Source organism: Zootoca vivipara, chromosome 13 (genome assembly GCF_963506605.1).
Source record: "Zootoca vivipara chromosome 13, rZooViv1.1, whole genome shotgun sequence".
NCBI lineage: Eukaryota > Metazoa > Chordata > Lepidosauria > Squamata > Lacertidae > Zootoca > Zootoca vivipara.
This window is the reverse complement of record NC_083288.1, coordinates 17,873,457-17,893,566: the sequence shown is the minus strand read 5'-3', so window position 1 is coordinate 17,893,566 and position 20,110 is coordinate 17,873,457. Positions and strand designations below refer to the sequence as shown.

Genomic DNA, 20,110 nt, shown 5'->3' with positions numbered 1-20,110 from the left:
GTTGATGTGGATGACTCCAGGCTTTCAATTCTCTGTCCAAGACCTGTGGGCAGTATTGTGTGGCTCCCAGGATTCTGTTTCCCAGTTGGAATTCTCTAGTATATTTGAAGTATTGCTGTAGCAGTTTCCTGTACCCCAGCACCAAAAGACTGTCCCACTTCAGTGGGTTGGGAACAAAGGGAGGAATGCAATAAGCTTATCCATCAAACTTGCTTTTTATTCTTGAGACAAACCGAAATAATTAAAAATACATACATTTACACACACATACTCCTATTCACACCCCCACACATGATGTACAGGACAACCCAGAGTAGACCTAATGAGGCCTTGTACTGGTGGGTCTTACAAGCACTCTTCTGGCACCCCCTGTTGGCTTGTAGGAAGAAAGAGGCCTGGCTCATTGCACTCTTGTTGTCTTTCGGAGGGGGGATGCAGTGAGAGTTTCTTTCCCAAGCCTCTTCAGTATTGGATGGAGAAAGCTAAGCTGGGGAATGGACGGGCTCTCTTTAAATCATCACAGCTTAATTGGTTTTGAGAAATGCAAAATGAACACAACGATTTGCCTGTTTAAAAAGAAGAAGCAGATGGACCGCCGGCTGAGGAGCATCGAGATCGTTACCACATGTTGGAGTCTTCGAACCTGCAAAAAAGAAAGAAAATGTTGTGAATGCAGAGAATTGGAGGAAGAAGGTCAAGTACAATTCACTGCAGCTCCCTGTCCCAAAGGCCAAGACCATCTACCTGCAGAACCCAAAGCATTGGTGTACCAGGCGTGTGCACAAACTTTTAAAAAACTGGTTTATTAGCAAGTATATATTTTACATATACCTTTTATTTTATTTTATTTTATTTTATTTTATTGCATTGCATTGCATTGCATTGCATTGCATTGCATTATCAGCTGGATGATGTTGGATAGAGTGTTGGATAGAGTGTGGTACTGATAATGCCAAGGTTGTAGGTTCGATCCCTGTAAGGTACAGCTGCATATCCCTGCATTGCAGGAGGTTGGACTAGATGATCCTCAGGGTGCCTTCCAACTCTATGCTTCCATGATTTGCTTGAGCATATGGGCTAGGATAAGCTCTAGATCAGGGGTCAGCAAACTTTTTTAGCAGGGGGCCGGTCCACTGTCCCTCAGACCTAGCAGGACTATATTTTGAAAAAAATTATGAACAAATTCCTATGCCCCACAAATAACCCAGGGATGCATTTTTTTTAAAAGGACACATTCTACTCATGTAAAAACATGCGGATTCCCGGACCGTCCGCGGGCCAGATTTAGAAGGCGATTGGGCCGCATCCGGCCCCCGGGAATTAATTTGGGGACCCCCTGCTCTAGATCTCAACAAATGTCATGCTAGATACCACGATACCATGCTTAGACTGAATTATGAAAGGCCCTGAATCTATATTACATGATTCCTGGGATTCCTCTATGTGTCTGCAGTTTAGCTTCGAAAAGGGTTAGATACGTGCAGAAAGCTGCTTTTCCCCATTGCTGGGCAATCTTGAAGTTCTAGGTCTAGAACTCATTGCTCCTGGAGCAGACAAGGTGGTTTCCAATCTCTTGAGAATCACTTTTCTTTCTATTTATGAGGCACTTGGGATGCCCCCCTCCATAGCTGCCAAGTCCGGGTCGTAAAGATCCGGGATCGGCAGCGCGCGCATGACCGGAAGTTGCGTGACGCAACTTCCGGTGGCGCTTCGCCCTTCTATGGGCATCAGAAAATGGCGGCGGCGGCGCCGGAAGTCGCTTCCGCGCATGACCGAAAACACGTAAAAGCGACTTCCGGCGCCGGCGCCGCCATTTTCTGATGCCCATAGAAGGGCAAAGCGCCACCGAAAGTCGCGTCACGCAACTTCCGGTCATGCGCGGAAGTGACTTCCGGTGCCGCCATTTTCTGGTGCCCATAGAAGGGCAAGCGGCACCAGAAAAATGGCCGGGTAATTCTCCTCCATTCATAGCTGCCAAGTGTCCCGATTTAAGGGACAATACCGGGATTTTCCGCTAAACGGGAGACCGCCGGGAAACGGTAAGAAAAAAGGGGTTTTCCCGGCGGATACGGGATACTTGGCAGCTATGCCCCCCTCCCCATTCCCAGTAGATGGCACAGAAAACACAATGCGTCTCCAAGCCTAGAGCTTGCTCTTCCCTTTAGCAAGGTTGTGGTGGTTAGAAAGAATTGGCTCCGGGTCAGAAACAGGCAGGTCCTTGGGTAGGTTTGCTGCAAAAATGATTGCACCCTGCACTGCTAGGACTTACCTTGGCCGGTCATCGCGGCTAGCTTCACTGTTGCTGCTGCTGCTGTCTCCAAAAATAAGCTCCGACATCAAGGTCTCTGGGCTGGACCTCTTGCCAAACCTTCAGTTGGGAGAAGAATAACTGAGTTAATGCCATCCTGTTTGTTCCCTTGGAGACATAAAATGGGGTTTTTACTCCTCCCCAACCTACCTCTGGTTTCCACAGCCACAAGGCAGCCCCCACCTCCTGTTATTTAATGACAGCAGGCATGCATGGCAAGGAATTGAACACTAGCACTAGCACTAGCACTAGCGCGCACACACACACACACACACACACACACACACACCTGATGCTGGGAAATAATTTAAAAATTCAGTTCAAACCCGGAAATTGTGGGAGAGAGCTGGGGAGTCCTTGTGGCAGGCGAGGACTCTTTCCCCAGAGCCTGAAGAGGACATCATTGTGGGTAGAGAAGAGACCGGTAGAGCTTTGTTTAGGCTGCCCAGCCTCCTCAACCTGTAGCTGATGAGCGGGGTATCGCAGCAGCAGCAGCAGCAGCTTTCCCATGTGTCTTCCAGCCTCCTGCCAACCCCAGAGCTTCGGGTTTAGCTGGGTATATTTTTGGATGCAGTATTTTTTTGGTCTGGATTTAAAATCTGGACATTTTAGGTTTGCTTGCTCTGGCGCACGTAAGGTCTTTCGTTCTGTAGTTGTGTGATTTGTGCTTATATTGTATTGTGGTGGCCATTGGCGATAAACAATGGAAAATCTATTGACTCAATTTGAGGGAGAGTGGCTGAGAGAGCGTTTAAAAGGTGTTTAGAGAGTGCTCCCCACTTTACGCAATTTCACTAATGCCCGGAACATATCCCCTGCGTAAGTGGAGGGGCGCCTGTAAGGTAAATAAAAGGTAAAAGACCCCTGGATGGTTAAGTCCTGTCAAAGGCGACTATGGGGTTGCAGTGCTCATCTTGCTTTCAGGCTGAGGGAGCCAGCATTTGTCCACTGACTGCTTTCCAGGTCGTGTGGCCAGCATGACGGAACACCGCGATGGAAACCAGAGCGCAAGGAAATGTTGTTTACCTTCCCACCATCTACTTGTGTTCTTTCAAACTGCTAGGTTGGCAGGAGCTGCAACAGAGCAACGGGAGCTCACTCCGTCGCAGGGATTTGAACTGCCGGCCTACCGATCGGCAAGCCCAAGAGGCTCAGTGGTTTAGATCACAGCGCCAACCGCGTCCCTTAAACGCTTGTACTGCCTCGGCCACTAACTTTGCTTTGACTCAGGCAATCACCCACATAGGGGGTCACCTCCACTGCTGCCTTTGCCTGGGAAATGTTAAGCAAATGTGCTCAGGATGGAAGAAAGCTACATCTTTCTCTCCCATCCTTTGGAGCCCTGCACATAATGCTCATTCCCCACCAACATTCAGCAGCAGGAGTAACACACACCTTGGCCTTGTCACCAGGTTAAGGTAGTGTCGGAGAGCTGACAAGTATCTGGCCATTTCTTCAGGGGAGGCATCTTCTCCAGGGTGCTCTGGCTGTTGAGGGTAGGCGTCTACCAAGGTTCCCAGGCAGAACAAGATGCACAGAGTCACAGCGATCATGAGAGGCCAGGACTTCAGGGAGGCCACCATCTAGCAGAAAAGAGACAAGAGTGTACAAAGTCCGAAAACCAGCCTAAGCTAACCGAGTGTTTGCACCACAAAAGCACCTGGTGCTTCTAGTCCCTCGTGGAAGCACCAGTTTTACGTTAGCTGTCTTACACGTCACCAGCTTGTCAAGATCTGGCGTACTAAGCATCTGGCTTACCTAAACTGCCTGGAAAGCAGATGTTCTGTGTGGGCATAAACACCTCGTGCTGCAGAGGCATGCTCCAGAACATCATGTTTACAGACATGCCCCCCCTCTCTCTCCATTCATAACATGAGGCTTGGCATAGATAGCAATTAAGGTTTCTGTGTCTTGAAGCACCTGCTGCTAATTCTCAGGAAGCAGACTGAAAGCAAGCGGAACAGGAGGATATGAAAGGTAGAATCTGAAGGGTTCACTTGGATAATGAAGAGAAAGTGTTGGGTTCATATGGGAGTGCGAATGAAAGGTCTGTCGATTTCAGTTCTCCTTGAGTTTCTCATTTCTCAGTTTCTCTTAATCTTAAATACATTTTCCCATGTTTCTGATGCATTTTTTTAAAAAAAAAACTTCGTAAAAATTCTTCAGATTTTACTGCAAATGACGCCTTAAAAACATATTTGGGCAAGCAGTTTTGATAAATGTACACGTTTGCAAGCAATTTCTCCTAATGTAATGCATTTGCATATTTTATTTCTGCAAGTATGTTCATTTTCCTGCACATTTTTACCTAACGCATCCATTTTTGCAAACACTCTTTGGTTCTAGAACTGCATCGCAAAATTCAGAAGAGCATGGATTTTGTTTGAAGGGTGGCTGTGTTTTTAGTCACGCCTTGTTCCGGAAAGTGTGGATTTGATCGATTCAGCTTGACGTACAAACTGAATTGACCTTCTCCCCAGTCCTGCATGGGAGAGTTCAAATCACACTTGGCCGTAAGCTTATTGGAGATTTTTCAATCCAGACAATAGCTCCTTGTACAATGTAGTTGAGACAAGTATACTTTTCCATGGCTAACCCTCTCCATACTGGACTTTTAAGCATCCTTAAAACAAGGATGAGGAACTCCAGATATTGATTAACTGCAGCTCCCACCATCCCTGACAATAAGCCATGCAGGTAGAGGCTGATGGTAATGGTACTCCACTGATAACCACCCTCCCTCTTTTGGCCTCCTCCCCCTTGCAGTTTCTCCCCCCCCCCCAAGACCCTCTCCCCTAAACCAGGATCAGTTCCAATATCCAAGCCCTCCAGTGGTTGAAAATAGCTGGAAAGAGGGGCTTCAGGGAGTTAAGGAGAAGATGGTCAAAGGAGAAGATCTGCGCTCCTCAGCTGCTCTTTTCTTTTGCTTTTAAAATCAGATCTCCTCCCATTCACATCTAAATGTGGAACTGGCTGCCCCAAAACGCACAGAGCATCTTGTGCTTGGCAACCGCAAACAGCCAAACAGATTTTAGAAATGAAGTCGTGCTTCAGCTGGCCTCTTATTCCCTATTCCCCACAACTTTCTTTTCCTCCTGAAAAGAAGCGCGACGCATTGAAGCACAACTGCGTTCCTGCCCCTCTGTCCCAGGTACTCACTATCAAAAGGAAACAGGTGCAAAAGCTGGATGCTGAGGGGTGCAAATTTCAAGTCGCCCGTGCCTCTGCTAGCAGCTCTCTCTCGGCCAAGGGTTTATATCCTTGGTAGGTAGGTAAACTAAGGCGGGGGAGGCTCCTCCCTCCCTCCCCTCCCTTCTCGCCCATCTTTTGTTGATCGATGCAATTCTGTATCAGGCACCTTGATTACTCTGCCAGGAAGCTGCACCCGGTAAAGGAGGGGGGAGCAGGAAGGAGAAATGGTTGAACCCAAGCAGGGTGAGGGGATTTATAGACTGTGTTCCTGAGCCGAGGATTGAATAGCTGGAACTTTTGTGGAACATTGATGGGGCTAGGATAATAGAGCTTTATACATTCATATATACATTCTGGTTATAAAGTTAGGGGGATATACTCTCGAAGTTTAAGAGAAGCATCAATATAAGCTGGTCAGCTGTTAAAGGCTTTGCTTACCAGTTCATCATGGCAGAAGTAACCTGTTAGTCTCAGTGTCAATAATTGTTGTGACAAGTACATTGTGAAGGGCTTGGTAACACTACCTAGTTTTTGAAGCTGGAACACAACTATCCACTGAAATTTGCACATCTTTGAATTTTGTGACGCCGTTCTCCAACATGTACAAAAATGGGTATATTCGTGAAGATAACTGCCGAAATATGTATATTATTCACAGCTACATACAAAAATGTGTATATTGGGAAGAATTTGCCCTAAAATGCTGGTGAATTTTCATGAAGGTTGATTTCTTTTTTTAAAAAAAAACCAATAGTGGCAGATTGCTGTGTAAATGCGTAAAAACCGAGTTTAAGACTGGGAAGATGAGAAACTAAGAAAACCCAAAAAGGACCTATTTGTCCATCCCTAGGAGAGAGAAAGGACCAATTTGTCCATCCCTAGGTCCGTATAGTTAAAGCTATGGTTTTCCCAGTAGTGATGTATGGAAGTGAGAGCTGGACCATAAAGAAGGCTGATCGCCGAAGAATTGATGCTTTTGAATTATGGTGCTGGAGGAGACTCTTGAGAGTCCCATGGACTGCTAGAAGATCAAACCTATCAATTCTTAAGGAAATCAGCCCTGAGTGCTCCCTGGAAGGACAGATCGTGAAGCTGAGGCTCCAATACTTTGGCCACCTCATGAGAAGAGAAGAATCCTTGGAAAAGACCCTGATGTTGGGAAAGATTGAGGGCACTAGGAGAAGGGGACGACAGAGGACAAGATGGTTGGACAGTGTTCTCGAAGCTACGAACATGAGTATGACCAAACTGCGGGAGGCAGTGCAAGACAGGAGTGCCTGGCGTGCTATGGTCCATGGGGTCACGAAGAGTCGGACACGACTAAACGACTAAACAACAACAGGAGAGAAGATGCTGAGCGGCCAAAGATAGCCATTCTTACTCAGAAGAAATACTTCAAAGGTGGAGAATGAATCCTTCCAAGATTCCATGAGCTACAACTTTTGCACACATTGAGTGTTCAGATGAAGGGCACTAGAAGCAGTGCTTTTTTTCCTATATAAAAAAATGTTTAGGGGTACTCTCATTTTCCTACTCATATTGAAATACTGCCCCTCAATGAGGCCAAGCTTAGATTCACAACATGTTTAGGGGTATGCGTACCCCTGCGTACCCCCAGGGGGGGGGGAAGCACTGACTAGAAGCATCAAAAGAAAGTGGTCTGTGCAGAATTGCACAGTGCTGTACTGAAATGGTCTAGGGCTTGTCCTCACATGACTCAGGCAAAGCCTGGATTGCCCCAGATCAGCCTGATTCAGTTCAAGGGCTCAGCCAATGAAAAGCACTTTAAGTGGGTGCTGGAACAGATCTGGTGAGAGATGTGGTTTGAGGAGGAAGAGTCCTGAGGACTAGACAGTCTGAATTTCCCCAGCCTTCCTCTAAAGTTTCTTTATTTGAAATCATTTTTATTTGATTTTACAAATATAAAATCATAACAAGGCAAATACACACCCATCCATTACTTTGAATTACTCGTGATTACTCTGAATCTCATGACTCCCCACCCCCCCAACCCCTCCATGGGTCCTATTGCCAACATTTACAACTGCATATTATTCTGTAATCTATATTTTATATCAATCCATATTCTCCATATTTGTTACATTACAAGTGAGATCAAAATCCTGCTAATGTTTTCATCTGCTCGCAATGGTCTCCTAAATAGATTATAATTTTTTCCCATTCTTTCTTGAAGTTTTTGTCCTCTTGGTTCCTGAGTTTTCCAGTCAGCTTTGCCATTTCTGCATAGTCCATCAGCTTAGTTTGCCATTCTTCTCTGGTAAGGACACTTTCTTCTTCCCATCCCTGAGCTAGTAGCATCTGGGCAGCTCTTGTCACGTACATAAAATGTCTTTTCTGCTCCTTTGGAACATCTGTACCCTATAATACCTAATAGAGAAGCTTATGGGTTTTTTTTTTTAACAAAAGTTCTTTTAAACATTCTTTTCAGTTCATTATATATCATTTCCCTTAAAGCTTTTATTGCCTTACCTGACCACCACATGTGATAAAAGGTACCTTCTAGATGGGTTGAGTAAGCAAGCATCAGCCATTCCTGCCCCTGTTTCTCTTTTCTTTTGAATTCTTCTTCCTCTTTTATTTTGATAAGGTAATAATCATACATCGGTGATGGTCAAACTCAGGCCGTCCAGCTGTTTTGGGACTGCAACTCCCATCATCCCTAGCTAACAGGACCAGTGGTCTGGGATGATGGGAATTGTAGTCCAAAAACAGCTGGAGGGCCAATTTTGGCCATGACTGTCATACATAAATAAGAACAAAAAATGTGTACCCCGCCACCAAGACCATTCCGTTGTAACTATTCAACCTCCCAAAATTAGAACACCTCTCGCAATGGTTTGACCCCTTTCTGTTTTAACAGTACAAATTCTACAAACACCCTCCATATCTCCTCAAAATCATTTCTCCTGCATATTCCCCACATGTTAATTGATCATGAACAGCTATATCCCACCCCTCTTTGTCACGGTCCAGTCGGCGGGCGGTTGAAGCCCTGGCTGGGGACGTCAGGACCAGAGGCAAGATGGAGGTGTAGAAGCAGGAACAGGTGCAGGGCTGGCAGAGGCAAAGGTCTGGGAGTCAAGGAGGCAAAGGTCTGGGAGTCAAGGAGCAAGGCGTCGGCAAGGCAAAGGTCCAAGGGTCGAGGATCAAGGCGTCGGCAAGGCGAGGGTCCAAGGGTCGAGGATCAAGGTGTCGGCAAGGCAAGGGAGCAAGGAGCGAGAGGCCAGAGGCAACCAGGCAGGGGTAGCGTTGCTGTGGCAAAGAGCTGAAGGGAAATGCTGAGCTTTTATCCCTCCCAGCTCCTGCCACCAGGTGCAGTGAGGTATCAAGTGGCCTCACCTGAGTGACCACTCCTTGCCTCTCCAGCACAAACTGAGGCAGGCCCCAGTCCTGCAAAGCACTACAGGCCCCAGAGCCTGACTCCTGCCCATACTCCTGACACTCTTTCTTCCATTCTTCCATTTTATATTCTGCTTGCCCCTTCCACTTCCTAGCTATCATAATTCGTGCAGCTGCCATTAAATTGCTGAGCGAGTCCTTCCTAGCCTGTGAACCTTCCAGAATTCTCCAGCATCCCTAAATTCAATAAGTATTCTTCTTAATAATGATGTCAGCCAGGGAACCAAAAGTGGATAGGTTAGTCTGGGTTCGCACCCTAAAAGGATCCTGTAGCCTTAAGGGGGAATTTTACCCTGGGTGGCTTAACTCTGCATCACAGCATTGTGATGGGAAATGTCACAGCTGATGACATTTCCCCTTACCGGTAGCTGGTACTCTTATGTCACCAAATGGTGTTTTATGACTTTTTGGGTGCATTTGGTTCTGCTTGTTGTATTGTGCTCTGCCATTGTAAGGCAAACCTTCCCAGACCGATCAATAGATGCAAAAGAGCAAATAAAGTCAAGGTACTAAATAAACATCGTGTATGTCTACAACATAGATATGAAACGATGTAAAAACTTCACAAAGATTAAATCCCTGGCCTGTGGCCAATAGGCTGTGCAGTTAATAAACAAACCATCGTGTGCGGCTTCGCAACGCTCAAGTGCAGACGATGTGTATAATGCGACAACGCCGCATTCCAAAATATCTTGCTGTACTAAATGGATGAAATGGATGAAATTCAAATACATGGTTGCCCCAAACTTTGGTATCCTGAGGACGAAGGCTGTTCGCTGACGGTGTGTTTCAGAAAACATGCCAGGCGTGTTTCGACTCGTAAAGACTTGTTCTTTGGGCATTATGGAAATGCAGAGTGTGTTTATTTAGTAACTATCACCATGAATGGGTTTGAGTGGAGTATACATGTCTGAAAGAAATAAAATCAAATCTACTTATAGCAGGGGGGGGGTCGCATGAGGAGCATTGGCCCCACATTAAAACACTCATCTGGAACCATCCTATTTAAACCTAACCATACCTTTGTCTCTCCCTCATGGGCTGGAGTGCCAACTTGAACAAAATATTGGGGGGCCCAGGTAAGCTCTGCCCATAGCTGTCAACTTTTGGATTTGAAAATAAGGGATCAGCAGCCTCACCTGTCCACTTTCGGATTTGAAAATATAGGATCAGCAGCCCCACCTGTTCCGGGGACAGTAATATTATTTATTTATTTATTTATTTATTTATTTATTTATTTATTTATTTATTTATACATACCCCGCCCATCTGGCTGGGTTTCCCCAGCCACTCTGGGCGGCTCCCAACAAAATATTAAAAACAGTACAGAATCAAACATTAAAAACTTCCCTAAAGGGCCGCCTTCAGTTGTCTTCTAAAAGTAAAATAGTTGCTTATTGCCTTGACATCTGCAGGGAGGGCGTTCCACAGGACGGGCGCCACTACCGAGAAGGCCCTCTGCCTGGTTCCCTGTAACCTCACTTCTCGCAATGAGGGAACCGCCAGAAGGCCCTCGGTGCTGGATCTCAGCGTCCGGGCTGAATGGTGGGGGTGGAGACGCTCCTTCAGGTATACTGGACCGAGGCCGTTTAGGGCTTTAAAGGTCAGTACCCAGGTGGCGCTGTGGTTAAACCACAGAGCCTAGGGCTTGCTGATCAGAAGGTCGGCGGTTCGAATCCCTGTGACGGGGTGAGCTCCCGTTGCTTGGTCCCAGCTCCTGCCAACCTAGCAGTTCGAAAGCATGTCAAAATGCAAGTAGATAAATAGGAACCGCTACAGCGGGAAGGTAAACGGTGTTTCCATGTGCTGCTCTGGTTTGCCAGAAGCGGCTTTGTCATGCTGGCCACATGACCTGGAAGCTATACGCCGGCTCCCTCGGCCAATAATGCGAGATGAGCGCGCAACCCCAGAGTCGGTCACGACTGGACCTAATGGTCAGGGGTCCCTTTACCTTTACCTTTACCAACACTTTGAATTGTGCTCGGAAACGTACTGGGAGCCAGTGTAGATCTCTCAGGACTGGGCAGAGGGGCCTTCTCGGTAGTGGCACCTGCCCTGTGGAACACCCTCCCACCAGATGTCAAGGAAATAAACAGCTATCTGACTTTTGGAAGACATTGAAAGGCAGTTCTGTTTAGGGAAGTTCTTAATGTTTGATGTTTTATCGTGTTGTTAATATTCTGTTGGGAGCCACTCAGAGTGGCTGGGGAAACCCAGCCAGATTGGCGGGGTATAAATAAGTTGTTGTTTTTGTTGTTGTTGTTGTTGTTGTTGTTGTTGTTGTTGTTGTTGTTGTTGTTGTTGTATTAAGACAACTGAAGGTGGCCCTGTTTAGGGAAGTTTTTAACGTTTGATGCTGTACTGTTTTTAATATTCGGTTGGAAGCCGCCCAGAGTGGCTGGGGAAACCCAGCCAGATGGGCGGGGTATAAATAATAAATTGTTGTTGTTGTTGTTGTTGTTGTTGTTGTTGTTGTTAGAGCTATTTCTCACCACTCACCCTCAAATCATATTTGCTCCCAGTGCCCCCTATTCCTAAGTGCATTGTGCCACAAAGTTTCTACAAGGAGTCCAATATTTGCCCAAGTCCACTCCTGGACTTGTGGGAAGTTTTTTTTTCTCCTCCTGGGAAATGGACAACAACGCCAGCCTGCAGGATGTCTCAGAGAGCATGCTCCTTCTGACAGCGTCATTTTCCTTGTCCAGTTCACATAACGCAAAACAGCCAATGCATAGTTTACATTCAGTATGCATGATGGAATCTAAATCCATGTTCAGAGGCTGTGGAGAAGCAAGACTTGAATGAGCCATACTGCTACAATATTCCAGGGGTCATCATATCAGAACACCCCCATGGATCCTGCTTCCCAGTTTGCAGTTCCTTGGCACATACGGAGTACTGTTTGGGTGATTTCTTCCATCCAACATCCAATGAACAGCCCACTTGAGATGGTTTAAAAAATTGTATTGCATGGATTTTGGTAATAGATAAGAATTTGATATGCAATGCAGTGGCAAAGGGTTTGAATACATGATATTCAGGTGGCAGATTGGGATAGGTTATGGAAAACAGACCTGAGATTCATGGCATGTTGTACTTTGAAAGAAAACTATATGGAAATGTTGTACCAGTGGTATTTGACCCCCAACTAAGCTGGCAAAAATGTATAGGACAAGTACAAATTCTTGCTGGGAATGTAAAGAAAAAGAAGGTACTTTTTATCATATGCGGTGGACCTGTAAGGTGGTGAAAGCTTTCTGGGAGATGATATGTAATGAAATGAAAAAGGATGATTAAAATAACTTTTGTTTGTAAAAAACCCAAAGCTTTTTTATTAGGAACTAGTGCCATTCAGCCCGTTTAATAAACGGGCGCTAGAACATTCGGCCTTTTTCGGTGGCAGCCTGTTTTCGCGCGCTTTTTGCGCCTGCCGTTTGGTTCCTAATTTTTCCCCGTCAATAGCGCTGCTGCTGCCAGGGCCCAGTGGCCGAATTCTGGCTCCTGGACGGCCCGGGCGGCTGCTCCGGGGTGTACGCCCAGTTTTTTGGGGGGTAGGGGTGGCTCCCGCTACTTTTGTTGGCCTCCATGGCTGTTTTTCAGTCGCCTGCTGTGTCCGGGAGGGAGCTTTGCCGTCCAGGGGGCTTGCGCCCGTCCCGGCACTTTCTGAGGGTCCCGCGGTTGGCGCTGAGCATTCAGTGGCCTCCCCGCGCCTTTCCTGGCCATTCCGGCCCAGCGGGGGTCTCCCGGTTGCTTGCGCTGTTTGGGCCTCAATTTCGGGCCTGTTAGTGAGGAGAAGCCGGGGCCTCGATTTTTTGGTCATCCCGGCTTCCTCCTCAGGCCCTTGGGCACGTTGAGAGAGGGCCTGCCCTGCTTAGGGGCCTTGCTGCCTGCTCCTGCCTTCCACCTGGTGGCCTCTGTTTTAACTGCTTATTGAGCCAGTGCAGGGCAGAGGGGTGGGGTGGGGGGTGGGGAGAGTGTGTGTGTGTGTGTGTGTGTGTGTGTGTGCGTGCAGTCTCTGCGTCCAATCCCTGTGTCCCTGGGGCACATGTTCAGTAGCGCGGAAAGCGGGACACAGGGAATCTGGACGCAGAGACACTTGCACTTTATTATATAGGATTACAGGTACCCAAAGGATCAGAAAACACTTTTTATGTATGGGACAGCAGCCGCTCGGATGCTACTAGCCCAGAGATGGAAAGAAAATAAAGTCCCGACCAGAGAGGAATGGCAAACCAAGCTGATGGACTATGCCAAAAAGCAAAGTTGACTGGAAAACTCAGGAACCAAGAGGACAACATTTTTACAAAAGAATAGGGGAAATTATAAGTTATTTAAGTGACCACTGTAAGCAGATGGAAACCTTGGCAAAACTTTGATTTCACTTGTAGTGTAACAATTGCCATGGGCAATATGGATTGATACAAAACTTAGAGTTTGGAAAAAGATACAGTTTTAAATGTTAAAAATGGGGCTCCAGGGAGGGACGGGGAGTCCTGAGATTTGGAGAAATCTCTGTATATGGATATATATTTGGATTCTTATGACTCCGTATTGGGGGGGGGGGAATCAAAAAAAGATTTCAAAAAGGAAAGAAAGAAAGAAAGAAAGAAAGAAAGAAAGAAAGAAAGAAAGAAAGAAAGAAAGAAAGAAAGAAAAGGGTTTGAATAAAAATGCTATGGAAGTGGGAGTGAGAAGCCCATCCATGAAAAAAAGATTTTATGTAATTATTTGATTTGAAGTTAATTCGGGAAATTTAATTAAAACAATATATTTTTAAGAGCGAGAAAGAGTATTAAAAAAAGAAAAAATTCCAGGAGGCTTCTCCATTAAACTTGCTTTTTATTGTGGATGCAGAGAAAATTCATTGAAAATGCATACATTTACATACATTCACCCATAACCACACATACACACGCACGCACAAATGATGTATAAAATAAAGATCAACCCAGAGTAGACATAGTAGGCTTTTGCACTGGTGAGTCAACACAGACGTCACTACGAATACAACCTAGGTCACCACCAAAGGCATCCCTCCACCCCCACCCCCACCTTGTCCCCAAACACAAAGATCTCCTGTGTCGCCCCCTGCTGGCATATGGAAAGACGGAGGCGTGGCTTCATTGTACTGTTGCCTGGGGAGGGGAAATGATTCCCCAAGCCTCACCAGTACAAGATGGAGAAAATCAAAGTGGGGGAGAGGAGAGGGTCTCTTCAAAGAAAAGTTTCAGCTCCCGTCACGGGTTGATTGTTTTTCTTTAAAGAAAGAAGAAAGAAGAACCACCGAAAAACGACAACCACAGAATTGGAACGTCTAAAAAGTGGCAGCCAACAGACCATCGGCCTAGGTGCATGAAGGTCGTCACCACCCGTAGGAATCATCAAATCTGCGGGAAGCAAAGGCAGAAGCATGTGACTACAGGGGGAGGAGCGAGGTTCTCTGCCCCTGTCCCCAAAACAAGGCCACCCACCCTCCCAATTCCGTCCAGAGCAATAGCACACCACAGGGTGGGTGGTTTAAACCAGGGTTTCCCAAACATGGTGTCAGGGACTGGGCAGAGGGGGGGGGATGGTGGAGGCCGCCTCCCCAGCCTGACCCTTCCAGAGAAGAAGGAGACAGTTCAGAATTGCAACAGGGGTTTGAGGGAGGTCATAGTTGAGGGGCAGATGAGAGAGAAAGCAGGGAAATAATGGGAGAGGAGGAAGAAGAAGCACCAGAGGGGCGACAGCTGATGAACATCATGTATTTAGAAAGCATTCCAGACACACACACGCTCTCCCAGAACATGGCGGACCTTGAATGTAGGAGAGCAAGGAGCTCAAAGGCAAAAGGCACTTTTCAGCACCCGTAGTGATGACTCATGAGAAGTGGGAGGGACGGAGGGAGTGGCGTTTTACTCTGAGCAACACCATGATTCTGAGAGGCCACATTCCCAAGCCTCTCTCTGTGAATATTGAATAAAAGCAGATGGTAAGAACTTTTCCTTGTCTTGTCAGTTCCTGGCAACCTGCCGAGGGGGTTGGTTCCTCTGTTGCCTGACAATACCCCTTTTCCAGGGAGCTAGCTCCACTAAACTATGACTTACTGTACTTCTGATTCTGAATAGGCAAGTGTGGGATTATTACTAGAAAGCATTCCAGACCCCCCACCTCCTAGAACCCAGCAGGCCTTAAAAGTAGGAGAGCAAAGGACTCAGAGACAGAGGGCACTTAGTGGCAACCATTGGGGGGGGTTGTTGTTGACGAATGAGGAAGTGGAAGAGAAGGTAGGTGTAATGGGGCAACGCCATTATTCCAAGAGCCTCTCTCTGTGAACATTGAATGAAAAGCAGATGGTAAGGACTTTTCCTTGTCTTATCTATTCCTGGCAACCTGCTGTGGGGGTTGGTTCCTCTGCTGCCTGACACTTGGGTTGCCAGCTGTTTCTGAACTACAACTCCCATCATGCCGAGCTAGCAGGACCAGTGGTCAGGGATGATGGGAACTGCAGTCCCCAAACATCTGGAGACCCAAGTTTGGGAAAGCCTGGCTTAAATGATAATGCGTTGTTAAATATATGTTTCATATAAACCTTTTTTCAGTGTTGCCCTTGAATGAGCTAGATCTGAATGAGGGCCATAAAAGATAAAAGGATGGAATAAATGCACTGGATCACGCATGGCTCTGAATCCACATTGCATGAATCTTGGGGTTATTCCGCATTTGTCTTCAGAGGCAGTGTGGGGTAACAGTCAGAATGATGGAGCAGGACCTGGGTTCGAAACCACACTCAGCCACAAAACTCGCTGCCTCTCAGCCTAACCTACCTCACAGGGTTGTTGTGAGGATACAATTACACCAGCTTTGAGGAAAATGTGGCATATAAATGTAATAAGTAATTATAGTTTAGCATGGGGTTCCTTTGGATAAGTGCAGAATGCAGGGAAAAACATTGCACTGGGTCAAGATGGAGTGACTTCCAAGCAGGTCTGAGTCTTAAAATCACCTTTGTTTCTACCGATTAGACACCAGAGGTGTTCTTCCCCATCACAGTAATCACACAGAAAAGTATCTGAGCATTTAGAGCATGTTCTTTCCTTCCTATTTAGCAATCCTTAAAGGTTGATGTGGTTAGAAAGAATAGGTTAAAAAGTAAAGGTAAAGGAACCCTGGACGGTTAAGTCCAGTCAAAGGCGACTATGGGGTTGTGGCGCTCATCTTGCTTTCAGGCTGAGGGAGCCGGCGTTTGTCCGCGGACAGCTTTCCAGATCATGTGGCCAGCATGACTAAACCGCTTCTGGTGCACGGAAACGTCTTTACCTTCCTGCCGGAACGGTCCCTATTTATCTACTTGCACTGGTGTGCTTTCAAATTGCTAGGTTGGCAGGAGCTGGGACAGATCAACGGGAGCTCACCCCGCCGCGGGGGTTTGAAGCGCCGACCTTCTGATCAGCAAGCCCAAGAGGCTCAGTAGTTTAGACCACAGCGCCACGCGCTCCTCTAGAAAGAATAGGATCCAGGTCAGGCTTCCGGTACTCTAAAAAGAGCCCTGCAATGCTAGGAGGACTCACCGTGATCTCATGTTGTGGTCACTGTTGCTGCTGCTGCTGCTACTGTCTCCAAAAATGAGTTCAGACATCAAGTTCTCTGGACTGGATCTCTTGCCATACCTTGTGGAGAGAGAGGGATGGAGAGGAAGGACTAAGTTAGTGCTGTCTTAGAAGTTCCCTAGGAGAAATGTCCAGATTTTTACTCTTCCTCTCCCCACCACCTAATTTCAGCAGCTACAAGGCAGGAGGCCCACACTGAATTTGCAACAGATGGAGCAAGGGTAAGAAAGGAGTGCCTCTAAGCATGTACAGAATGAGCTACTGGGGCATCACCACCCACGTCTACACCTTTGGGCCCTGTATACCTGAAGAAGCATCTCCACCCACATCGTTCAGACCAGACACTGAGGTCCAGCTCCGAGGGCCTTCTGGTGGTTCCCTCTCTGTGAGAAGTGAGGTTACAGGGAACCAGGCAGAGGGCCTTCTTGGTAGTGGCGCCCGCCCTGCGGAACGCCCTCCCATCAGATGTCAAGGAAATAAACAACTATCTGACTTTTAGAAGAAATCTGAAGGCAGCCCTTTATAGAGAAGTTTTTAATGTTTGAAGTTTTATTGTGCTTTTCATATTCTGGGAAACCCAGCCAGATGGGCAGGGTAGGAAGAATTATTATTATTATTATTATTATTATTGGCAAGGAATTTCAGAGCAGAGGGTAGAAACTTCAGGCAGCCATAAACAACCTATGATAATAATAATAATAATAATAATAATAATAATAATAATAATAATAATTACTGGTATACCCCACCCATCTGGATGGGTTTCCCCAGCCACTCTGGGCAGCTTCCAGCATGTATAAAGACATCACAAAACATGAAACATAAAAAACTTCCCAATACAGTGGTTTGGGCACGCAACTCAAATGCAAAACCTGCATTGCAAATCTTGCCTGTGTTCGAACATCCCCAAAGAAGGCTGGTCAGAGAAGAGCAACAGAGAAGATTGGTTACATGAGCTGGCCCTTAGGGTGTGACTCTCCTTGCAAAAGTGGGCATTTATCAGTGGATTCTAAAAAGCTTGTGTCCCCCCGCAGGAATATATGCGCTGCTAATTTGTGGTTTGCGGAAGTCAGGTCCACAGCTCCCTTGGGTTCAGAACTGGGTCAGGAGTTCAAGAAGGACATGGAGACAAAATGAATCAACCCAGAGGGGCGAGGGCTTGCCTCCTGGGTCGGATTTCCAATTAAGTTTCTAGGAGATGACAGTTAATGGGCTGTACCAGGCAGTTGGTGCTAATGTTGGAGGTGTCGAAATGGGCTTTATTTGTTTTTTTAAGCAGCTGGGCTGCTGACCGGCTGCCTTTAAAAGCTGCAGGGCTCAGCAATCTCTGCAAATGAAAAGCTACACTCTGTGGGCACACAGACCATAGTTAAGGTACTCGACAAAGTAGTGATCGTTTGCATAGGCAAATAAGGATTAAGAATGTGCTTCATGGGCCTTCTTAACTTACACACTCACTCAGCAGAAGATTAAAACTGTTTACAGACACCCCTCCACACACAAGTGTCCCCATTTCCCAGATTTACAGAAGCCTTCCCCGTTTAAGATTTGATCCCGGAATGTCCCACTTTTCCTTAGGATGTCCCTATTTTCATCAGAGAAATGTTGGAGGGTGTGGAGTTATGCAACCCCCTCGAGCCAAGGAGACAAGTAACTATACAACTATACAACTAACTATACAACTTTTAGAAGACATCTGAAGTTTTTTAAAAATGTTTTATTATGTTTCTTATATGTTGGAAGCCACCCAGAGTGGCTGGGGCAAACCCAGTTGGATGGGCAGGGTATTATTGCTATTATTATTTTTTTATTATTATTATTATTGGTTGTTTAGGGCTGCCTGAAGTTTCTACCCTCTGCTCTGAAATTCCTTGCCAATAATAATAATAATAATAATAATAATAATAATAATTCTTATTTCTACCCTGCCCATCTGGCTGGGTTTCCCCAGCCTCTCTGAGTGGGTCCCAACAGAATATGAAAAATAGGACGTCCCCATTTCATTGGAGAAATGTTGAAGGGTATGCTGTTAGCGTGCTTTCACAACAGAGAGAAAATGAAACCTGGCACAGAAACGGTCTAAGGTTGAAGAAAGGTGTCCTCTTTCGAAAGGGTTCACCGTGGCTTCCTTGCAGCTTCGCAACTGATGACAGACATGGATGCTAGTGAGTTGGATACAGTCTCAGACAGCAGCCTTGTCCCGACCCTGCCTTCACCTGGAGAATGTTAAGAGCTTGGCAGGGAGCTACAGCCTTTCCTCCATTCCTTTGGACCTCTACCCCCAATGCCCATTCCCCACCAACGTTCAGGCAGGCAGCAGGGGTGTGTGGGTGTGGGTGGTACATAAGAAGCCACCACTGCACACCCAGCCCCCCCAACCCCCCCTCACGATCCTGCTCACCTCTGCCGTGTCACCAAGTTGATGTAATGCCGGAGAGCTGAGAAGTATTTGGCCATCTCTTCTGGGGAAGCATCTTCTCCGGGGCTCTCTGGCTTGGGAGGGTAGGCATCCACTAAGGCCCCCAGGCAGAACAAGACACATAGGGTCACGGCGATCACAAGTGGCCAGGGCTTCAGAGAGGCCACCATCTGGAAGGAGACAAGAACGCACAAAGCCTGCTAAGCAGCCTGAACTCACCCAGTGCCGCCAGGTGAGCCCTGCAAAAGCATCCCATGCTTCTAGTCCCTTGTGGAAAGGCCAGCTTTACATTAAAATATTGCCAACTTGTTGAGATCCGGCATGGCCATCAGCCTTTCCTAAACTGCCGAAAAACAGAACACCGGCAGATGCACAGTGTACAAGCATTCTGCTATCAAATGTTCAGCCAGCAGGATGTCCGGTTCCCTGAAAGAGCTTCTTTCCCTTTTGACCCCTGATCCCGAGGCTCAACATAGCAGCTCGGTCTCTCGAAGCACCTGCTACTAAAATGTCAGGAAACAGCAAGCAGAAGAGGAGCATGTGCCCTCCCCCCAAAAAACATCTACCATCCTGTTGTGTTCAGGAACCCTCGGGTTTGAGAAATTAAGTCATGCTTCGGCTTTATTCCTTAGTCCCCACAACTTTATTTCCCTCCCTGAAAAGAAGTACAGCAGCAGATCGAAGGGACTCCCCCCCCCCAATCCAAACCAACAATTGCCTGTCCCAGGTACTCACTGTCAAAAAGAGGTAGGAGCAGGTGCAAAGGACTCAGCCAGCGCTTCTGCAAGTTTCAAGTTGCTTCTTGCTGATGCCTCTGTTAGCAGCTCTCTCTCAGCCAAGGGTTTATATCCTTGGTAGGTGGGTAAATTAAGGAGGGGGAGGCTCCTCCCCTCCCTCCTCATTCAGTCATTCACTCACCCATCATGTGTTGATCGATGCCATTCTGAATCAGCCACCTTGATTGCTGAGCGAACAGCGCTGCACTTGCTAAGGGAGGGGGAAGCTGAACGGGGAACAGGGTGAACCTTGACAGTGCAGGGGGGGGCAGAATTTAGAGAGGCAGGGATTGTGGACCTGAGCCAAGCACTTTATACGATTAAATAACTGGAGCTTCTGATGAGGGGACTAGGATAATGGAGCTTCACACAGTCATAAGATCTCACGCTGAAGGAGGAAGGCATA

General features: G+C 46.8%; 2 protein-coding genes across 2 annotated transcripts; both read right to left on the bottom strand.

Moving 5' to 3' along the window:
• Window positions 1-205: 205 nt before the first annotated feature.
• LOC118095042 (goannatyrotoxin-Vere1-like) lies at window positions 206-5,548 on the bottom strand. Its single transcript, XM_035135913.2, has 4 exons — window positions 5,468-5,548; window positions 3,704-3,891; window positions 2,270-2,368; window positions 206-643 (listed from the first exon to the last, which is right to left on the bottom strand). Exons 2-4 carry the CDS (start codon window positions 3,889-3,891, stop codon window positions 619-621), a joined length of 312 nt encoding a protein of 103 aa, XP_034991804.1. The 5' UTR covers window positions 5,468-5,548; the 3' UTR covers window positions 206-618.
• Window positions 5,549-13,747: 8,199 nt separating this feature from the next.
• LOC132593092 (goannatyrotoxin-Vere1-like) lies at window positions 13,748-19,791 on the bottom strand. Its single transcript, XM_060282071.1, has 4 exons — window positions 19,664-19,791; window positions 18,911-19,098; window positions 16,471-16,569; window positions 13,748-14,307 (listed from the first exon to the last, which is right to left on the bottom strand). Exons 2-4 carry the CDS (start codon window positions 19,096-19,098, stop codon window positions 14,283-14,285), a joined length of 312 nt encoding a protein of 103 aa, XP_060138054.1. The 5' UTR covers window positions 19,664-19,791; the 3' UTR covers window positions 13,748-14,282.
• Between the last annotated feature and the right edge of the window lie 319 nt (window positions 19,792-20,110).

Coding starts and splice junctions, on each gene's coding strand:
- LOC118095042 (XM_035135913.2), bottom strand. CDS start 3,891: ATGGTGGCCTCCCTGAAGTCCTGGCCTCTCATGATCGCTGTGACTCTG. Junction 2,369..3,703: donor AACCTGGTGACAAGGCCAAG/GTGTGTGTTACT, acceptor TCCCAACTGAAG/GTTTGGCAAGAGGTCCAGCC. Junction 644..2,269: donor AGCCGCGATGACCGGCCAAG/GTAAGTCCTAGC, acceptor TCTTTTTTGCAG/GTTCGAAGACTCCAACATGT.
- LOC132593092 (XM_060282071.1), bottom strand. CDS start 19,098: ATGGTGGCCTCTCTGAAGCCCTGGCCACTTGTGATCGCCGTGACCCTA. Junction 16,570..18,910: donor AACTTGGTGACACGGCAGAG/GTGAGCAGGATC, acceptor TCTCTCCACAAG/GTATGGCAAGAGATCCAGTC. Junction 14,308..16,470: donor GACCACAACATGAGATCACG/GTGAGTCCTCCT, acceptor TGCTTCCCGCAG/ATTTGATGATTCCTACGGGT.